Below are 21939 nucleotides of genomic sequence, written 5' to 3'. Positions count from 1 at the left end.
GTGTGTTTGTTATTTAACCGGTGTGTGTGTGTGCGCTACTGTGCTCTACGTGCATATTGCGCATGTGTATGTGTGTGTTTGAGTAGTGGGTGGTGGTAGCAGCATTCATGAGAGAGACATTTTACTAAGCAGACATTTCCCCCTCTGTTTTCACTCTGACCTGGTAGGAGATTGATGACTGAATTGTGGAGTACATGTTAACAGTAACTGGTGATTTATGAAGATACTTAGGGTAAGTGAGGCCGCACAGGCTGGAGGGGAAGAAAAAGATATAGCCTTTTAAGTTAATGCAAAAATATAGCCTTTTTAAGTAATAATTGTTATTACCACTGCGGGGTTTGGAGAGAGGTCTGAGTTAAAGTTGGATGTGCACAAAGTGCAAAGTGAAGCTTTTCCTTTTCCTTTGGCCATGTGCCTTTCTTTGTTTCTGGCTTTCTAACTTTGACTCCATTCAACATTGCAAGTTTTTTTGTATGAAAGAAAGAATTTAAAGAAACTAAATGTGCAATTAAATATTCAGATAGATATTTGTACTCATTTAGTTGGCTAAATTCTAATATTTAAATTGAAAAAAACGACTTTTTCCTGGGTAAATCACAGTGGAAAACTTTTCTTGGATGAACCCTTGCACTGCAACAAGTGCACTGTGTGTTTTGGCAGCCCCCCTTAGCCAAAGATCCCTCAGAAAATCCGCATGCAATTTTAGAAGAATCAGATTCTTTCCCATTCCTTGGCTCGCGAACTCCCTTGATATTGTGCACACGGAGAATCCTCCTCTCTATTCAAATATGAGATTCAATCCACTTGGATGTGATCTATAGCATTTTTAAGGAATAAAGCAATTTTAGGAAATACGGAATAGTGCTTCCCCTGGAAGAGGGATGGCATTAATTTTTTTTCAAGGCACCTCTTAGACTGAGTGAAATGTTTCCCCTGTTCGCTCAGGGACGACTTTATTTCTTACCAGGGATTTAACACTCACTCAGTCCCCTCATAAATACAGCGTCCCTCAGCCCTTCCCCAGCCATAACTCATGCACTAACTCTCTAGCTAACTAAACTCATATAGCAGAGCCAACACTTGTTTGTCTTTTACCTCAGCCTTTCTCTCCCACTCTTCCTCTCTGTCTCTTTTCCTCCGCTCAGCTGATTTATACATGACAGAATCTTCTCTGACTACCGTCTCACAAGGCTCCTGCACTGATCTCCTTGGCCCACTCGTGGAGTGGGTTTTAGAAGAAATGTGCATTTGAATATGAGCCAGACTAATCTCCTTGAGGCTATTTAGAGTGAGCCTAACGCTCCAAGAATGAGCGAGAACAACACTGGAGAAAATGCGGACGTCCCTCTCGGCGTGTCACAACACAACTCAGGTCTCCAAAGAACGAAGGAAGTCTTTGATTTGCTGATGAAAATCTCTCTGTAAGGCAAATGACATAAAATTCCTGCTTTCAAGGCACCTGTTGAAGCCCTCAGTCTCCTTCAGGAAAAGCCTTTGTGTGTGTTTTTTTGTCTTTCTGCCTTTATGGCACCAACCTGTGGAGTTTTTACTTTTTAGCGTGTTATCCCAACGGTACAATAAACAGCAGATATACAGCAGCTGATAAACTTTCAGGCCGTTTCATTTTCAGCAGATGAAAGTGCTCAGGTGGGGTATTACAGTATGGTGGAAGCCTTTACTGATCTGGTGCGGATTGGCATTTGGGGAGGAGACGGTCTTTCTGGCGTGGTTCCCGTATTGGTTGTTAACAGCCTGCTGGTACCTTCTGTTCTCTCAACTCCTCAAGCATCTGAAGACCCTCTGAAGTCAAAATCGCCCATTTTGATGTCTCATGGCAGCACCCGGCGTTTTGTTGTATTTGCGTCTGAAAACACAGGCCCTGCTCGGAGGAATTACCCTCAGCACTCGTTGGTGTCGGATGGGGGAGGAGGGTATCATTCCTCTTTTTTCCCCCCAACTCCCTGCTCTCTTCGCTGTCCTTCCTCTCTTTTTGATCTCGCCATCAAATCTCCCCCGGTTTTTATGAGTGACGTTTCCCCGAGAGCGGCTTGGGAAATGGCTGGCTGAAGAAGACGTTTGAGAAAATGCGCCTGAGCAAGCTATCACCTTTGATAAAGCCATGGTTCCAGTGGGAGAGGAAGAAGAAAGCTAAAGAGTAAGAGCATTGTTGGTAATGAAAAATGCCATGCAAGAGGGAGCATCTCTCTGATCCCGGCCTGTTAAACCAACAATGTATAGTACAACAGATACTGCAGTGGCACATCAAGCATTTCTCAGTTGTTGTACCACAATGAGTATTTGACCCAGAGGACTGATCTGAATCTGGGGTACCACACTGTGCCTTTATTACACATCAGTTGGGCACCAAATAATCTCATAATACAGCGCTCACACACACACACACACACACACACACACACACACACACACAGTGAGTCGCGCTGGCGCGGCCATCAACACTGGCACACCTTCGCCTGTGTCACCAGTCGCCAAAAGGTTGGCAAGGCACTTGACAGTACCGCAAAAAGAGAAAGAAATAATGGGGAAGTGGAGGGTTGTTGAAGGCACAGAGAGCAAGAAATGTTAGCTTTAGTAATTACTACCTCCATAGAGAAGCAGCGGAGAGGACAGTGAGGCAAGCAAGCGCACGAAGGAGGCCCCGTGTGCTGATAATGAAGGGGTATCATTGTAGCTCTGACAGCGTTAATCTTAGAGTGCTCCACAATGTGTGTGTGTGTGTGTGTGTGTGTGTGCGTCTCTATCTGGTTGTGTGTACGCTCTGTTGCAGCATATGTATATACTGCCCGAGTGTATGGAGGTCGTGCTACAGTGCCATTGACTCTCACCCTGCCGGCGAGACCATCCGGCCCACCTGACAGCACAGCTTATTCAACTATGTTGACAGTTGCCACCTTTCACAGCTTCTTGAAGGCAATCCTGAAACTCCGCAGCCTCTCGCTCATCCTGACAAAAGCACTGGGATCACCTGTCAGCAACCCGAACTTGTCTTCTTCACACAAGAGGGAGGAAGAAAAGAGGAAAGCGGGAAAAAAAAAGGGGAAGACCAGTCCAACTTTCTTTGTGCCCAGGCTTTTTCTTTTCTTTTCTCCTCTTCCCATTTGAAGTTGTGAGACACTCATTTAAGCCTCATTGCACACCAACACTCAACACACGAGAAAGTGTTATGAATATGTATCAACACAGCATATGGCAGCAGTAGCGCTGGGACTAGGTGTGTCCAGAAGGGTAGAGTGCTGCCGATGCATTATTCTCCATTCAAATTACCACGGTAAGAATGCAGCGGGGAGCTGAGAGGTGTTCACCACCTCTTTAAACGGGGCAGGAGAAGAACCTGGATCACGCGAAACAGCAGGAACGGAAGAGCTGTGATGAGCACAGTAGTAGGCCAGCTGAGTTTCCTTGATTTGGTCGATTTTTTCGGCAGGTTCAAACCCAGCACTCGCTGACACGATCGTGATTAAAAGTGATATTTCTGACACATTAGGATGCGCACGGGAAGTAACCTCCTCTAAAGCGTTCATTATTAGATGCATGACAGACCTGAATATTTATAAAATAGGTTTTAATAATTAATAGCAGCAATCTGCTCCCGTAATTCATCAGATTTGCACTTCAACAGAGTATCCGTTTTCACTTTAAAATAATAATAAGAGGAATATTAATGTTGGAGAAATGTAAAACGGACAGCTGGATACGGCGCAAATAGGCAAGCACTCCATGTTCACTTCTGGGGCTTTCCTTTTCTGAGGCTTTCCTTTACCCTGTCACTTTTCAAATAAAATTACATTTTAAGCCGTTAACGCTGCACTTTTTGAAAGCCTTCAGTTGTTTGTGCTCGACAATTTAGTGAGTGGCTTCTCACGAATGTGGCAAGTCATGAAGATAAAGATGCAGGAAACAAAGAGGGTTTGGTGTAGAATGCAAAAGTAGTTGCTGTGGTTTTATCAAAAGCAAATTTATTTGTTTGAGTCAACTTAGCAGCACTTCCTTTTGTACACTGAGACCCAAAATAGACAGCATTCTTTTTTCCTGTAAAGCAGCTTTGCTTGTTTCATCTTTTCACAGTCATTTTTCTTTTTTTCTTTTTTTTTTTTCTCCCTCATTGTGAGTGTTGTTTTATCGCACCTTCAAATTCAGTCATGGCACATTCCTCCCTCTACTGAACTCCCAGAAACAAGAATGTTCCTGTTTTAGGTGAAAACTGCCACGTTTAGTTCCGCCTCCAGTTCACATTGAACCTTTTTCGGTAAAGCACAGTGTTTCAGTGCTGTCACTGACACAGTGGTGTGTTTATCCTCACTGTGAATCAGTTTTTTTGTGTGTAGAAATGTCAGTGTATGTATTTGACAGTGTGTGTGTGTCTCAGAGCAAATGACGTGACCTGCAGCCACTGGATAGAGAGGAGGAGCACAGAGCACAATGGCCTGCTGTCTATGTGCCTGCCAGCAGGCGCGCAACACACACACACACACACACACACACACACACACACTTAATATTGGTTACAGCCACTTAACATACAGTATGTGTTTACAGCATATTGTGCACATATCCACACTTTCCCAACCACAGATGGACACAAATACTCTTCAAAGTGTCATATCTCATTTCAACCCTATTGTCACTTGTATCCTGCTCATCAGAAAAGTAAAACTAAAGTTCTGGCAGCAGAGTCACCGCCACAGGGTCTAAAAAATGCAAATCCCAGGAGCAGGAAGACTCATTCTCATCACTTCCTCTCTTAGCCCCACAAAGAATGTGTTTTGATCAAATTTTAATTGTGCTTCATAAGATGAATACATTGAGGATTTCAAGTGTAAAATGTGATAAAAAAAAAAAATGAGCCTCCAATTTTTTAGCGAGCCGTGGGTAATTTTTGGACAGGTAGAGAACCTGCCCGGGATGACATTTTAACGGGCACCTGTGATTCATTCTACCGCATATAAAGTCCAAAAGAGGAAAAGTCTGTCAGGCAGAGCAAATGTTTTAATGGTAGCCAGGGATCGATGTTGTCAGCGCAGGCATCCTGTCTGGAAATACATGCTTTTTTGGGGGTAAATGTCACCTCCTTCTTTCTTTTCAAGGAGAGAGAGGGGAGGAAAAAGAGCAAACGGGTGGAGGAGAAGGAGAAGGAGGAGGTGGAAGGAGGAAGGAGGTCACCGAGATCTGATGCAAACATTCCAAACCAGGCCGAATTTAGGGAAATAGCTTGAAAAACATTGCACTCGTGCTCCCGTTCACAAGGCCCCTGTATCTGAAAAACAAATTTGAAACGTAACCTTGGAAATCAATTAAGAAGTCCCCGGGAGCTTGAGAAAAAAGAAGGGAAAGGTCCACCCTTCTTTTTCCTCCCCCCTACATGTCTTTTCCTCTCTTCCACTTAACAGGGACTTGGATCTGCCCATCAGAACACCGCCTTGTGTGAGGAGGCTTTGTCAGCGGGGGCTTTATTTAATTTTTTTAACGGCAGAGTGCCTTATATGCTGTCAAAATGTCTTAAGAGTCTTATTAAAGAAATGCCACAGCTCATTTCCTTGTAATGCAATTCATATGCTGGTGAAAGGGGGCATGTCTAAAGATCTAAACAGCTTTGCTTTTTAGGCTTCACATTAGGGGTTATCTGTGAGGGCTTGTCATTGATTGACATTATCTGGCCTGACAGGGCCTCATATCAAGGTTAACCTCATGGACAAAAGTGCCACCCGCATGGACACACAAACACACACTCTCACCCACACTCAAATAAGGCATGCTCTCCTCAACTTCCTGTCGAGAGGGGTGCTATGCATGTGTGTGCCGGCTTCATCTGTGTGTGTAAACCAGGTGGAGATTTCCAGACTTAATTGATAACTAATGGAGCGGCGTGTGCTGAGTTTACCCTGGAGGATTGACACTGTGTGTGTGTGTGTGTGTGTTTGTGCGTGTCCTGTGGAGAGATTGAGGGGGTAGGTGATGGTAAGAGGATGGGGATGACTTACTCAGCAGTGTTGCTCTGGATTCTGGTAAATTAAATATGGCCCCAAAGATAATGACATGGAGTGACACATACCAGTCTAGAGGCTCCTGACCTCTTAGGCGAGCTGGCCGTTCCCTTCGCTACAGAGGGAAGTGTGTAACTAACACTCACATGAGCACAATATACACACACTTGCACACACATCTCCCCTTCTCCCTCCCAACAAGCCACAAAGGCGAAGAGAGATCCCCGTGACCAAAATACAACTGAAGCAGTTAATCTGTACAGATATTAGCTCAAGGGCCCTTGAGAGGTGCACCGCTGAGCCCCTTCTCCACTGTACTACCCACACTACCTTGCTGCAGCACCAAGCGCAGCAACCATGAGGGAGGGACACAGGGGTCGTCTGCTCATTTGCCATGGCGGTTGGCTTATCAAATTGCACTCCTCGCGTCTTGAAACTGAACATGGGAGTTGAGCTTCAAAACAAAGCGGCAGGAATAAATTTCCCTTGTTTCAGTCTGTGGAAGCATGGGACTGTGTGAGCCGTGGTGGATTCTTTTAAAGCAAAGTCTTCTCCTCCTGCCACACAAACACTTACAAATTAAGTCGTCATCTGGTGCCAGCTGTGAGTCCAGATTTGATGTACAATTTTAACAAGTTAGCCGTGTGTCCCATGAATTACCCTAAGCAGCAAACTCAATAAAAGTTGGCTGTTTTGGTACGTGGCTGTCAGAATGGTTCTTGTCACTCATGTCAGATTGTTTTTTTTCTCCCTTAGACCATTTTAGGCTGCTTGTCCTCTGTTCTGGAAAACACCATAATTACCCTGTTTGTGATGAAGGCGGAGGGCGTATTTGTCCTTAGATTTCAACTTTCCTGCCTGATTGCCCTCAAGTTCAGCGTCTTTCCTCTTCCGTCTGCAAATATACATTGTTTTCTTCAGCCATTGTCCTGTGTTACTTGGGGCCATTTGTGTCCGCCTTTGTCCCGCAGCGTCTTCTTTGTGTTTTGCGGCGGTGTGACGGGAGCGTGACACTTGGCCGAGGGCTTGTGTTTGATAACAGCCCCGCGGACTGAGTTGAAGTGAAACAGTCCAAACGGGTCCTTCAAGGTCGGCACCCCCAGAAAGACAGCACACAACGTGCAAGGTCACATTCTAGACTAAAAGCAATAAGTGCTTTATTGATAGAAAAAAAAACAACAAGCAGGCAGATGTGCAACCAACTGATTAATAATAAAATACATTTGTGAGAGAGAGGGACAGGCGGAGGCTAGGGGGCAGGGGAGGGAAGACAGCCACTTCCTGACTGTATGTCCATGTGTCTGTGTACTGTATGTGTGTGTGTGTGTGTGTGTGTGTGTGTGTGTGTGTGTGTGTGTGTGTGTGCATGTACAGTATGTTCCGCAGCAAAACATTGATCCTGTAGTGGAACCTAAAAAAATCCATTAGAAATCCAGTGGTTAAAAAAAGAACAAAATGTGACAGATTGGTGCTGGTGGCAGTTTGCACTCTCTCACTGTCTCTCTCTCTCTCTTCATGCCTGAATCATTTCCTATCGTTACTGCAGTTTGTGTGATCTGTAAAGTACAGTGTGAAACTACGATCACAAGCAACTCACTTCTCCTGTTTTGACAGTAATCCACGTATCATATATATCTCATCATTATCATGTTTTATGACAGAGACAACAGCCACCGTAGGTTCCTTTTTTCCATCCAGTCACTTTATGAACAATGTGCCTTTGTACTGCGCCTACTGCACTATTATCTTTTTATGAAAATAAGCAGTGTATTGGACTGTCGTCATCTTTTATGTGCCTTTATGTGCTCTCTCTATCTCTTGTTTCTCCCTTCCACCGACCTGGCAAACCTGCCAGGTGAGTAGAGCTCTGAAGTGGATCTGAAGTAGATTTGAGGTGGGGAAAGCAAAGTCCCAGTTCCAGCCAAACCTGTTTCTTCAGGGAGATTCTCAGGGACAAGAGGGCTGGGAGACTTCCATATGCTCTGCCACCCCCTTCCCCTCAGTGATCACCTACAGTAGTCCCCCCCCCCCCCCCCTTCTTACTGTATACCCGCCTTTACAGCCCCCTTTCTAAATCCCTTCTCTACATAAACTTCTCCTCAGATGTACCCACCCCTAAACCCCCATCTATCAACTAGTTGGCAGTGGCATTGTTTTTAATCATCAGAACCTCAAAATTATTATTATCGCTTCTGATGCGGCAATTAAAACTTCAGGTCAGAGGCACAACGAGCGGTGATCAGCAGCCGAGCTGAGAAGTTTTAATTAGACGATCAGAACCATTAATGCACAAAAAAAAGGTGTGCGCTGGGAAATTAACGGGAACGTCTTAATCAGGGTTAGCGACTCCGAAGAGGAGTCAAGTGAACAGAGAGCAAAAAACAAATCATTTCCGCACCACTGGGACAAAACTCAATTAAATATGCATGCGGAAAAATGGAAATTTCTCAGCATCGGCTGCACCGACTGTTGGAAAACTGTGGCAAAATCTCACGGCGGGGTCGGCGACCTGCTTATTGTTATTCTTGTGTAATAAAAATGAGAGAGGGGCCAGATGCTGGGGTCTGGGTGTCGTGGCGTAGTTGTCCATCAGTGGCTTTCCGCTTGACTTCCTTGCGGCTGCCGCAGCCTCTCTGCCATGCAGGGGGAGCGAGAGAAGGAGAGAGAAGAGGAAAACATTCTCTTCCTGCAAGTTGTAAATTTGCAAAAATAAAAACATGGTAATTTTCAAGTGTGTCTGTGTATGTTTGCCTTTGTGGCTCAGTGATTTTCACTGAAACACACATGCACACACGCTCTCGCACACATACATCTCCCTTGAGAGCCAGAGACACAAAAGGTTCACTGAGCTACACACAGGGAGCTGCAGCCTTGTCGATTAATCTGCCAAAGGTTCATAAAGTTATAACTGGTCTTTTTTAAAGAGCTACAGCTACTCTCGGTTGCATATTGTAAAATAATCCTGAGCTAAACAGACATCTCCCAGACCCTGTTTGTATTAATTAACTCCTGATATTGCAGGGGGTTTGTCCCTGTGTCAGTCATGTTGAAACTCAGCAGGAATCTACAACAAGCCCTGTACCTGTGTTTGATTAGGTGAAGACATAAGCTTCAGTCTAAACAGGTAATATCTACCTCTCTTATATACAGACCCTCCTGTGCGCTCGCTCCGTACGAACTGACAACACTGCAGGGAGTCGGTGTGTTTATGATGCAGCGCTGCACTTTGAATGAACAATAAAGTCAAGTTACTTAATTTTCTGTATGTTGTATATGTGACTTTACATCTTCCATAACTCGATTACACAAGTGTTTTGGACATAAACTGCCTCGTCTTGTGTGCCAGAAAGAGGTAAAGCCATGACCCTGCCAGTCACAGCCATTGTTAACTCCCACATGCTTTACCCGTAGCTGCCTTGATTACAGTCTGTGCACGTTCACACAAATAATGCACTTCCAACAGCGTTATTAGGATTTGAAACACCACTTGATTGGGCATGATATCATTCTGGCACACAAACAGAGGCTCTGCATCAAAAAACCAACAAGACCTGTGGGGCTTAGAGCCGTGGAAGAGTAAGTTGAGCACAAGCTGTGTCATCCAGGGCTGAGAAGAAGCAGGGCTCGAAAGAACTTTGATGCACTTATTTTTGACTGAAGATGAAAAAGAAGCTGACCTAGTCCAAACATATTCAAAATAGTTTCTTGACTTTTTTCCTCAGGTTTTGGCCTTATACAGACAGTATGTGGCGCTCCTTTGTGGCCCTGCACTGTTTCCAGTAAAAATAGTGTCACCGTTAACATAAGCAGCTGGAAAAATTAGTTTCAGCTGTTGCGTTCAAATTCAAACCTGCCTGTTTTTTTCCAACTCCCAGTGCTTACTGAGGTGTCTCCTCCTTGACAATTAGCACACCATGCTAAAACAGACTGTAAATAATGTCCAATGCATGTGACAGTGTTGTTTTTCTTTCTGATATTCATTAATAAGGCAGAATGCTTACTGGACTCTCAGGGAGGTGGGGGAGTTGGTCCCAGAGGGAAAAGTTGTTCTTTCATGTAGGTCCCCGCAGATTTTATCTCATTGTACGCTATCATGCACACAAACGACTTGAGGTAAACAGCTTAGTGTTACCATAGCAATCCCTATTGTAAGCAATAGCAAAAAGCTGCTGTGGACAGAAACCCTCAGCATAAATAATAGTTTAGACAGCTTCCATAAACCATTGGAGCATAGCATGTTCTTCCTCACGGGAAGCTCACAATATTATATTTGTTTTAAAGCACGGCCCTTCCTTTAAAAAGAAAACAATGAATATGTGCTTAAGATGTCTGATAATTCAGTTAGAGGCCTGCTTAGATACTCAACCAGTAGCACTTGGTTGTCTGCTCACGCTCCTTATTGTTAACAGAAAGTCATACATAAATACTCGCTAATGGAAACAAACAACTGTGTAGGGGTCATTTCCTACAAGGAGCTTGAGATTGCAATGCAAAGGAAATCGGTAGTTAAAGCATGAAATACTGAACGCAGTAAACAGAAAAAATGACCTCCACTGCAACACCCAAATGACCTCAATCTTCCTTTGCAGAGTATTTCCGCAAAAAAAACTTGAAAATTTATGTCTTCCACTTCCTAATAGTTTTTCCAGCTGATTCCTTTTTTTTTTTTTTTCAAAATTGCTGTCTTCTAAAAGGTGACCCTTTCACCCCCCGCCTGCAATTGTCTAACACTAAATTGTACAGTAATGTGCCACTGATATATGGCCTGCACAAAACTACATAATTCCTGAAGTCATTGTTTCAGAGAGGAAGCCTGCAATGTAAATACAGTAACTGAGAAAGCATGTGTGGGTAGCACGGGGTGCATTGTCTGGCGACGGGGTGATCTGTAAACTCGTTCAAATTGTATATCCTCTAATGATTCCACAGCTTTGCAAAAGAAAATGAAAACAGGATTTTATGTTGCACTGATGTGATTTACATAATGCCAGCAATGGCTCACACATGATTGTGCTTGGCTTTATGGCTGAGGGAAAATGAAGAGGCTCTTACTCATTGTTATAGAGAGTGAACTGAGTCTTTAAGATAGAACTTTGTTACCTCTGGTATCACTTTTTTGTCCAGTGCAACGTTGCATCCGTAGCTCAGTATAGTGTATTATCTTAACCACAGTGTGGCTGAGTTAAGAGTCAGTACAACTTCACACAAGAAGACATATCTCTACTGTGGCGTGGTGTTTCTACAGAGCCTTAACTGACGAAGCTTTACATACTACTGAATACAAGTTAACATGCTTGTCTGATCCCAAGTGATTCTGCTGCTTTTTATTTTTTTTTTTTGATGTCATAAATACTGTGTTACTCACGATGACCTCCTCCTTGCTTTTTAAGAGTTATTTACAACTTGATAAAGATCTGGCCTTGATTTTGAGTCTGGAAAATGCTGTCGGAAGGTGAACTTTGGTGGCTCTGGAAATGAAGTGAAAGGTACTAGAGTGCAGTTTCTGCCCTAAAAAGGCAGCTCTGGATATGGAATGCCACAGGCAGCTGTTCCTGCCTCATCAGAGGACATGTTATAAAGATAGCCCCACTTGGGTTGAAATAATGCCACCCATTCCTGCCCCAAAGCACACTCTATCATGTTCTATTGTTCAGAGAGGCCGCACTGGGGAAAAAAAAATGTTGAGACTGTGCAGTATGTCTAAGAAAAAATATGTTAAACACGGCAACTACAACATTTTTTGTCCGATGTATCTATGTTACTGTCTCGGCTAGATCAACAGCAGAGAGTAGAAAGAGCTTTCATACATGGCGTACTATTTTCCTTTTAATAAAGTGAAACCAGCAGCCTCTAATCCCGCTGAATAGCCAATATGAGAACACGGCTCCAAAAAGACCAAAAGTGCTCAGCATTTTCACTCCACATCCTGACAGCTTTAATGCTGCGCAGCCCCCCCACTCAGTGGCATGACCACAGCCTCTTGAGGTGAGCGTGAAGATAACATTTCAGTGTCTCTATAACACTGTCGTGAAGGATTATGTAGCCGTGTATTTGCTGCTTGTAGTACCGTAGGGGGTCTGATATCTATCTGCCTGTGATTTCAGCTGCCTGTGCTTTTTTTTTTCCTCTATTTTTCCACCCCTGCGTTAAACTCTGAGCTGACCGAAGAGGTGTGACTTAGAAAGATATGTACAGTATCTCTGTGTGTCCTTCCAGTCTTGTGCTGTTATTGTTAAGTGCTTTTGGGTGTTATTAATAGCAGCAGTCACTATGTTGTTTTTCCATTGGGATGTTTAAAATCAGTACAAGTTACTGACATGGAAAAGCTGGTTCGAGCTGTTACTGAAAGCATGCTTGGCCGTCATTTGAAAAACCTGCTTATTGAGTGAAAAGTGGAGTTATATTTCTTAAACTGTAACACAGATAATTGTGATACTGAACAACTTTAACTAATCTTATATCTTTTTTTTCTTGTTCTTGTTTCCATCAGCTGAAAGGAGTTTATGCACTGAAACGACCTCAGGAAAATCCAAGATGGCCGCCAAAAGGAAAGGTGGCCTAAAACTCAATGCTATCTGTGCCAAGCTGAGCCGCCAGGTAGTGTTCGACAGCAGCTCCCAGAATGCAGAGGGAGACCAGAGTGTAGCAGAAAACAGCGAGCGTGGCAGTTCCCACTATGATGACAATGAGACCAACTTTCCAGAGAGCCTGAGCCTAAGTCAGAGCCTAGAGGAGGACCAGAAGAGACGTGAGGCCATCGAGAAGTGGGTCAACGGCGAGTATGGCGATGAGCCGCCAGCTCCTGAGGACGAACAGGAGCATGAACTCAAAGTCAGCAATGAAGATGGCCCTCCTGAGGGCGTGTACATGGTACAGCCCCAAGGTTGCAGCGATGATGAAGACAATGCAGAGGAGCCGGAGCCCGTTGCAGCGTCTCAGGATGGCAGTTACCGCGACAACAAAGAGGCTGAAGACAGGCCTTCAAAAGACGACACCTACATGCCGCCAAGTGAGGCCCAGAGTCGCCAAGCACCTTTCTCCTCTACAGGTACATTTTGACTCACTGTCCTCTTATCAGTTTCATTCTGATGTCCCTGCCATACTCTGATTTATACTTCACCCTTTTTATACATCTTAAACCAACACTACCTTTGCCCTTCAAAACATTCCCCTCTATAGTATTACGGGGCAAAGGCTTAGATACAGGGCAGGTGACATTGCCACATCCACATCAGCTTAAGTGTGCCCATTATTGGAAAGAGACGCTCTAGAGTTACAATATGAATAGCCAGTGACATTATTACCCTAAAGACAGATTCAACTGGCAGGCCAGCGGGGAAAACAGGAACTTGTCAGTGTGTGGTTAACTGTACGAAGAAATTCAGAAATGGAGTAGGCTTACAACGTAAGGCCGTTTATGCACTCTCCCAGCAGCTGTGGGCCAATAGCGCATGGCAGGACCAGGCTAAGCTTCATATTACACCCAGGATTACATATTGAGTCTTTGATTTTCCCTAAGCTCACTAAACTTAGCCACTGCTTCAAGCTCCTCTATTATATGGAGTTGTAGTCTGCCATGGAGGAGTTTGGGTTTTTTTTCACAGTTGTCAAATCCAAGAGATCAATTGTCAAATAAAGTCAGAAATAGGGAAGTTATATTGCAGTGCCATATCACACTTAGGCATGTTATTATCTTCTCACAAACAACACTGGCTCCATGTATTTATTGGCAGACATGAACACATTTTAATAAATTCCTTAATACTATGTGCTCTTGTAAATGACTCATAATAACCCCTGTTTAATTGTGACATGATGTTCCCACAGTATAATTCACTGATTATCAAATAGATAAAGCTGGCAGAGACTTCCAACAGTCATTCGAAGTAGCAATAGTATGTGTTAACAGCACAAACATCTTTTTAGAAAGTACCGTTTACAGTTATACACTTTGTGACCCTTGAAACTAGACGCACACCCACTATAGGAGATTGGCTTTTGTATAGCAGAAGTTGAAACACAGAGCTGTAAAAAGGAAAAAACAAAACAAAACATAGCTCGGTTATATGAATAGATAAAGCCTGTTTCACAAACACCCAGAGAAAAAAAACACAGCAATTTGCAGGTGAGACCGGTTGTTGCGGTACAAAAACAAGTTTTGTTTTGTGCTTGCTCACCTCAGTTTAACAGTTTTTTGGTCTTTCATCTAGGTTTAGGTGTCTACCTCAGAGTCATGTATACATGCACTTTTTGTTTTCAGCAGTAGCTCTGGCCACACGCAGAATTGGGGGCAGGGGCTTCTCAGAAAACGAAGTAGGTTTCATTTCAGAGGCAAATGAAAAAGGCTTTGTGGTTTTAATTAGTCATTTTGTGTTTATTTCATGGCCATAAAAAAAGCCTGTCTGTAAATATGTATTACTGTTGTGTAGCAGGCCTACACCTTTCCCTCCACTGGCTCCCTTACTACTTTACATCTCACAACAAAGCCGGAGTGTTTGAAGACTGCGGGGAGAGCATACTGCATCAGTTGCAAATCTTGTCTTTAGAGTGTTTTTTTTTTTTTTCAGAGTTGCTCTTTGTTGATTGTAACTAGGGCATCTATATTGCCATGTTTCTGCTCAGCTCACAATTAAAACATTTTTTTTCTCCCTCTCGCTCTCTCGCCGCTGTCTTTCAAAGGCTGATGCGGAGTGCACGTAATTATGCATATAAACATAGTGGCTTAATTATCTCTCACAACATCAGTGACAATGTAATTAACAAACATTGCAAGATCAATGAGAGAAACTGCGACCTTCAAAACATTTAACTCCTCACATCGAGGCATCGTGCGGATTTCCTATCAGTGCAAAACCCCAGAATACTTTTCCTAGATAATTTAGATGTCGCATTAGAGCCCTCATAAGCCAGTCAATGGAAAAACCAATGAATAAAAACTATGAAAGCAATGACAGATATGCTCATAGCGATGGATCAAAAAGGCTTGACCATGACTTCCATTTGCAATTCTGGGTTCACTGTAAAAGGTTATTGTTCATTTCAAGCCGTTTCAAAGCCCTCTCTATTTACTGCCTGTTAATTAACTAACCAAACAGCGAGGAAGTTTGAAGCTCTGTGCAGTTCTGTGTGTGTGTCAAATTAGTCCAAACAAATGCACATAATGTCATTTATTCAAAGCAACTCTTTATTCGGATACCACTGTCCATTTAAACAAAGCACACTTAAACTAATTCACTAACATGAACACCAATTGCTTTTTTTTAAAACTCTATTTAAATTATTGTACCATATAAAAGAATCCTACTATTCAAAACTTTCCCTGACTGAACTCCACTGAAAGCGCTGCACGTTATTAAAACATTTCTCTTTTTTTTAGCCAAATGGTTTACATTGTGCATGTGTGGTTCAAAACTGACAGCCTTTAGAGGGTATTCAAACTCTAGATTAGTCCATATATAGCCACTAGCATGCACCTTTATCATCAGCGACACCTCTGCCTCTCAGTCCTGTGAGAAGAGAAGCTATGCCACACTGATGGCCATGTTTGGTCAGCCAAAAGGAGATATAATGCCCATCTGTTATCATATCTGGGAGGGGAAATGTGGCCTAATTGCCACAAATATAGACAAGGCAGGTCTCTGTCGTGTGTTGGATTTTGCTTGCCTGAAGTGTCAAGATTGGGAAGCACTTCTTTGTAGATTTCCCAGTGACACCAGAGAGAGTGCAGAGGGAAATGTCAGACGCGTTAGCGAACAGGAGAGAAAAGGATGATAGTGACAGAAAAAGAGAGGTTTATTTCTTTCTTTCTTTTTCTTTTTCTTTTTTTTGATGGGGGTGGGTGGTAGCATTAAAGGTGGGGCCCATCTCGCCTTAACCCATGCACTCATACATAGTTTCCCATCTGGTGTCACATGACACTATTAAGAGGCAGCCAGATAGGACTTGAGGAGAAAACTCATTTACATGGTGTTTTAGAAAGGTTATCTCCTGTCAGTCCCAGTCATAATCCCTTCAAGTCCAATCATTTGCCTTTCATTGATAGTCACATGGCGCCGCTGATGAATAAAGAGACTCAACTAATTTTTTGGAGAAGGTGATGATAATGCCCCTAAGCAAATAGGATATGAAAAAAGGGATGTCGGTGCTCCCATGACAGAAACCAGTAGTCTCGCAGCAATAATTAGCAATTGACCCACAAAAATGATGGATGTTTTCTTTAATTTGATACCGACTCCAAAACAGCAGTCAATAGGCATGAAGCTATTCACAGTCAATACAGAATCAAGTGTGACAACTTTTATATTAATTTTTTACATTTTTATTTGGAAATGTAATAGAATGGAAATATAATTCCCATCCAATGGTGTTTATTCTCCCATGCTCTTTTTAAAATATCATTCCTCACTCCGTAAAGTGTGGTTCCATTTTGTGTTTCATACTGGTGTGGGCGGGTCTGCCCTAACTTTAGAGCTATATGATATACTGTGACCTGAGGTGCCCTTATAAATACAGTAGCAGTAAAATCCAACCAAGCAGTAAGGTTATCAACACCTAAATCAAATGAGAAAAATGTTTAGCCACATTACATTTCAAATCGACATGTTTAGATATGTCTTTCCAGTAATCTTTTATGCCATATACTATTTAACAGCTTATGGAAACACAAAAATGTAAGTACAGAGGTGAATTGTACTGTAGCCCGCAGTAGATACTTGTATGTACAGTATGTCACTCTGTGGTTTCAGAACATGTGAAAACATGCAGGTATTTCCTCTCAAATACCTGATCCATTTCGCTTAAATTTTTCATGCCCTTTCGATCCACCAGATACTCTTTCATACTGATCCACCATGCAGAGGAGCAACCCCAACACAGTGAATGGAAATTTGGGGATTATTTTACATGCTGCGCAGGAGATGTGAAAAGCAGGGCACAGCGACTGATTTAGCAATAACTGAGAAATCTGAGACAAGAGCAGAAATATTTGTGTATTAATTATCCCGGCGGTAGCTGGTATTACCTCTCGCCAGCTCATCTGTGCTCCTGGTGAAGCAATAAAACACATTTTGAAAAAAAGGGTTTGGACCCTGGGCCTATGACTGTGCCAAGGAGGAGTTAAGAAGGCCAAAGCTTTTACATTACCCAGGTGAAATTATCATCTGGCGCATTACTAGCATGTCTGTGTTCTGGTATCCTGCCTGACATGCAAACTGACACAACAGAAGATCTTTGGAATTGAGTTGGATCAGCAAAGACAACTGTTCGGGGAAAAGTTGCTTCACGAGTCCTCCATGTCTATTTTTCTCTCTCACACACCCTTTCACTGTACCTTTTCTTCTCTGCCCATGCTCTTCTTCTTTATGTAGAACTTTGTCCCTCCACTGCTTTCAGGCCAAATCATTTTTCCCTTTTCCCCACTCTCTGACCCCATGCACTAACCTGGATGAAAGTTAATGGGCCAGAATTAATCTCCACATAATGCAATTAAACTATACATTGACTATATTTCGCCTATGTCCTTGGGGAAGTTGTCCAATTTAATGGACTCTTAAAATGAAAGTGATGTTTCAGTTCATAAATGTGTAAAAAGAGGAAAGGAGGAAAGGATTAGCTCTTTTCACTCTTGAAGGTGACACAATAATCATGTTATTTTCAAATACCTTACACCAAGCTTCATGAGGGATTTTATGAATTGCATTTAACATGCCATAATTTCTCGGCAGATAGTTATAATTTGTGAGGAAATGCACTCATAATGTCTTTCATTTCTAAGAAGTTGTGTAAACAGATTTTTTTCTAAAGCTTCCCTTATATAATCTTAATGTGGTTACTAAGATTTCATGCTCTTACATATAGAATATTTATCTTAAATATTAACCTCAACAGTAAGTCTCTAATTTTATAACATAACATAATGAGCATAGAAAATCAGAAAAAGTTTTCAGTATTCAGTGTGTCCTTTGGTACACTCACCCGCAAATTCTGCAGGACTGACTTATAGTGCAACCAAAACAGGAAGAGCATTGCCTCAGACTGCTTGTTTGTAGACACATGAATACACAGACATTATACAGGTGTTGTTGTAGCTTGCACTGCAGAATAACTTTTCCTGTTGTTAAATTTACTACAGTTCTGAAATAACAAGGATGACAGCATCACATCAATTATAAACATTTCTTACTCAGAAAAAAAGATATGTAGTAGATGTTGTTCTAGTAGGTTAGCAGTCTTTCGTAGCAGCGTGTTTGCTTAAAATGTTGAGGTGCAAGAGCGTTTCATTATTGGGGCTGACAAAATACATTTTGCACTTGTAACACAAAGCTACCTCGCTAGATTAATCCAATTTGTAACAAATGTATTTGATGCCAAACAAAAAATAGTCACTTATAGACTATTCACTACAAAGCATTGCGACAGTGTAACACTCAATGGTTTAAGTTGGGTTCAGTTTCACTACTCAAATGAACAAACAATCACACTGCTGTTTTAGTAAAGACTAGACTAGACTAGTAAAGACATAAGAACAATAATGCCACACTGCACCAATGAGGGACTCTAAGGTTAACTAAACTCGATGAGTTTTCAACAGCTATGAAAGGAAATACCCAAAAGCAGTTATAAGAATTGTTCATCTTACACAGGAGCTCACTATTCTTTTTCTCTGTGCAGGAGAAGCATCTGCCCTGCGAGACTATGCAGCCAACACCATGAATGAATTTTTGGGAATGTTCGGTTATGATGACCAGCAGGTAAGGGATGAGCTGACCAAGAAAATCAGCTTTGAGAAGCTCAAAGCTGCTACCTCAGACCCCTCATCCCTCAGCAGTGAGGAGGCCTCACGGCGTGCCCGCTTCTCCAAGTACGAAGAGTACATTCGCAAGCTAAAAGCCGGCGAGACCCTACCTTGGCCCATGCATGCTTCCCCACCCAAACCAGACGACCTCAACTCAAAACTGGCCCAAGACAAGAGCACTACCATGCTCCAGACCTCTGGGTGTCTCCCAGGGGCGGAGGCACAGATCTATCCCTCCAGCCTGGACCACAAACAGCCAGGAGGACCTCAGCTGGGCACTTCTCAGCCATCAAATGCCTCTCACATCCACAACATGGCGTCCCGAGCCTCCAAGTATGACTTCTTTATTCAGAAGCTGAAGATGGGTGAGAGTCTACAGCAACAGAACGGTAATGCCTACAAGCGACCCTCAAAGTACGACTTGGAAAACGTCAAGTTTCTGCACCTCTTCAAGCCTGGCGAGGGCAACCCTGACATGGGCGGTGCCATCGCCTTTAAGACTGGTAAAGTGGGCCGACCTTCGAAATATGACATCAGAACAATTCAGAAGCTAATGCCAGGAAATCCCGAGGCCTCAATGATGCCCAATGTTCTCGCCACAGCACCAGGGAACCCAGGAGCTCCTGGTGTCCCCACCGTAGGCACAGCTGGGGCCAGCATTGCCCCAGGGCTCACAATGGACCAGACCGGACACATAAGCTTCAACGCCTCTGACTACCTGAAGTCCAGCTTTTCCAAGACTGACTCCATCACCACGGGCACTGTGTCCTCTGTTAAGTAAGTCTGCTCAAACATCCTCGTATGAAACTAGAAAGGCCAAGGCTACACAATACTTTTATATAAGGTATTCTCACACTTTTTTGAGAATACCTAATCCTTTTGTACAAGAAAGAATTGTGCAACCGAAAATGGGCGTGGCCTACATGATTCAGTTTGTAAAGTAACATGATGGCACTATTCACACCAAAAACAAATGAGTTACTCTTTTGCCCATGGCCAAACTACCCATTAAATGAAATTTAAATCTGTTTAGTAGATTATGAGATATCCAGCTAATAAACAGAATAACAAACAGACAAACGGTGCAGAAAATGTTTTTAACTCCTTGGCGAGTGAACAATAGGTTATAAAATATGCAGGGGGGGGGGGCTTAAAGATCAGCTAATAAATAACTCAACCTGGCATTAAAATTCCAGTTTAAAGTTTACTGGTGGATTGAAAAGATTCCAAGTTCCAGTGGAACACCTTGGAGCTAATGTGAAGCTCACGTACACTTTACTGCTACTGTGAGTCAGTTAGCCTAACGCAAAGGTAATTGCTACCTCCACAGCAGCCAACAGGAATGTAGTGTGAAATAGCGCATAGCGCCCAATAGATCCACGACATGATGAGTTGCGAAGGCACATGAAGTGTTTACTTGCTGTAGCACTCCGTGGAGACTGATTTAGCACAGTCATCGCAAAGTGACTGACTTCTTTCGTTTGGCTAGGGTGTAACAACTCTCCCTTTAATTACTTTGGAGCCATGACTAACCTCCCGGCGAGTCACAGGGGCCGACTCTACACTGCCTGACGAGTGCACTTTAAAGGAAGCAAACGAGGGGTTTGAGGAGCTAGCCCACAGTCGTGTGCACTACCTGTAGGAAACAGCTCCCAGAGTCTGTTTGATTGGTTTTGACCTTGTCGCTAGTTAGTCAAGACCTATCAAAGACACTGTTCAAGAGCCCTCAGGCACCTCTCCCTCAGGCTGTGGCCTTTGTCAGGTTGGGGCTCAGTTGAGCTGCAAGTTTGGCTAACTGACCCAGTCTGGTGCTTGTGTACAGGGATGAGAGGGGGGTGCTAAGGAGAATGTCTGGCAGCGTATCCTCCCCTCTGGGCCAGATTAACCTCAGGTCGCCCCCCGTATGGAGCTGCTCACATGGAGCTAAATGCAAATTCTGAAAGGGAGCAAGCCAAACCGATACTGTATTACGACTGTCATGCTACTACTACCAGCTTCATGAGAGGAATCACATCACAGGTGACAAAAAGCACACAGCGTTCCTCAGCACGCCTCTGCAATGTGATCAATTCCTCCTGATTTACTGTTTTCTGACAACTGAATCTGATTGAGTTGAAATTGGTACTAAGTCGATTAGCTTGATCCATATGCATTTGAAGCTGCAGTGTTGTCTTACATCTTTGTTTGAGTCCAGACTGATCGGAGACAACTTGACATCAGTATTAGAGCCAAGGCCCTTAGAGATTATCAGAAAATACCTTTTCAGAGCTTTTCTTCCACATCCCCATTATCCAGTTTTGCATATGAGCACTCACCAAAATACCCCCATAAAAGATTAATGTCCCTTTGCTCCTGCATTTTGCCTTTCATTGGTTGGGAGACCATGCATCAAAGTGTGCGCCTTCCATCCCTGATTCATACGGCACATGAAAATGCTGTTATGCTACAAGAAAATGTATATTGATAGTCCAAAGTTTGGGAGCGGCCTGTAAGTAAATATTGTGTCAGTTTGTTTTTATTAACAACAGGCAGCCCAACCCCACCATTAATCCTGTCTCTTTTGTGTTTGCTGTTGCTTTAGGAATGGCCTGCCACCAGATAAACCCGCCAGCGACGACATCAACCTCTACCAGAAATATATTGCCAGGTATGCAAATCCCTCAATGTGCTACACCGATGAAAAAATACACCCAAAACGGAGATGAAGCTTTTTTTATCCACTGATGGTGTGTTTTATTCAGTGATGTAACTAGATGGCAGACGTAGTAAATTGATTAAGAAAAGACTCCAATTTATGTGCTGAGAGGAAGTAGAAGGATGAGGGGTAATGAAAGTGAAATGGTTTGATGGTAGCTTACTGTAACTGGTTGAATAAATGCTCATGGTGTGTATAGCACTAAAACATGGAGGAGAACATCATTCTGTGCAACTCTGTACTGTTAGCTGTGACTGACACAGACAGGATATGAGCTCAGACCAGGTTCCTCTTGAGTTTTGCCGTTTATTGTTGAACACAGGAGGAACTGACTGATCTAAAAAGTCAGTCATTCACACCAACAGAGACAAAAACATCAGTGGGGAGGTATCTTGCGTTTCAATGGACACAGAACAATGTCCCCCATTCTGGATTCATTTTGAGCCGAC

At 43.1% G+C, this 21939-nt stretch overlaps 1 protein-coding gene across 1 annotated transcript in view; it reads left to right on the top strand.

Annotated features, from left to right (window-relative positions):
* The window catches only part of casz1 (castor zinc finger 1), a 46025-nt gene that overhangs the window by 1874 nt on the left and 22212 nt on the right, over positions 1–21939 (top strand). The window contains exons 2-4 of the mRNA XM_070910405.1: positions 12493–13050; positions 18672–19572; positions 21377–21442. Coding sequence (XP_070766506.1) covers positions 12493–13050; positions 18672–19572; positions 21377–21442 — 1525 coding nt within the window. The remainder of the gene's footprint in view (positions 1–12492; positions 13051–18671; positions 19573–21376; positions 21443–21939) is intronic.

This window comes from Enoplosus armatus, chromosome 8 (genome assembly GCF_043641665.1).
Source record: "Enoplosus armatus isolate fEnoArm2 chromosome 8, fEnoArm2.hap1, whole genome shotgun sequence".
Taxonomy (NCBI): domain Eukaryota; kingdom Metazoa; phylum Chordata; class Actinopteri; order Centrarchiformes; family Enoplosidae; genus Enoplosus; species Enoplosus armatus.
Note: the sequence above shows the minus strand (reverse complement) of the source record. Positions and strands in the feature narration are given on the sequence as shown.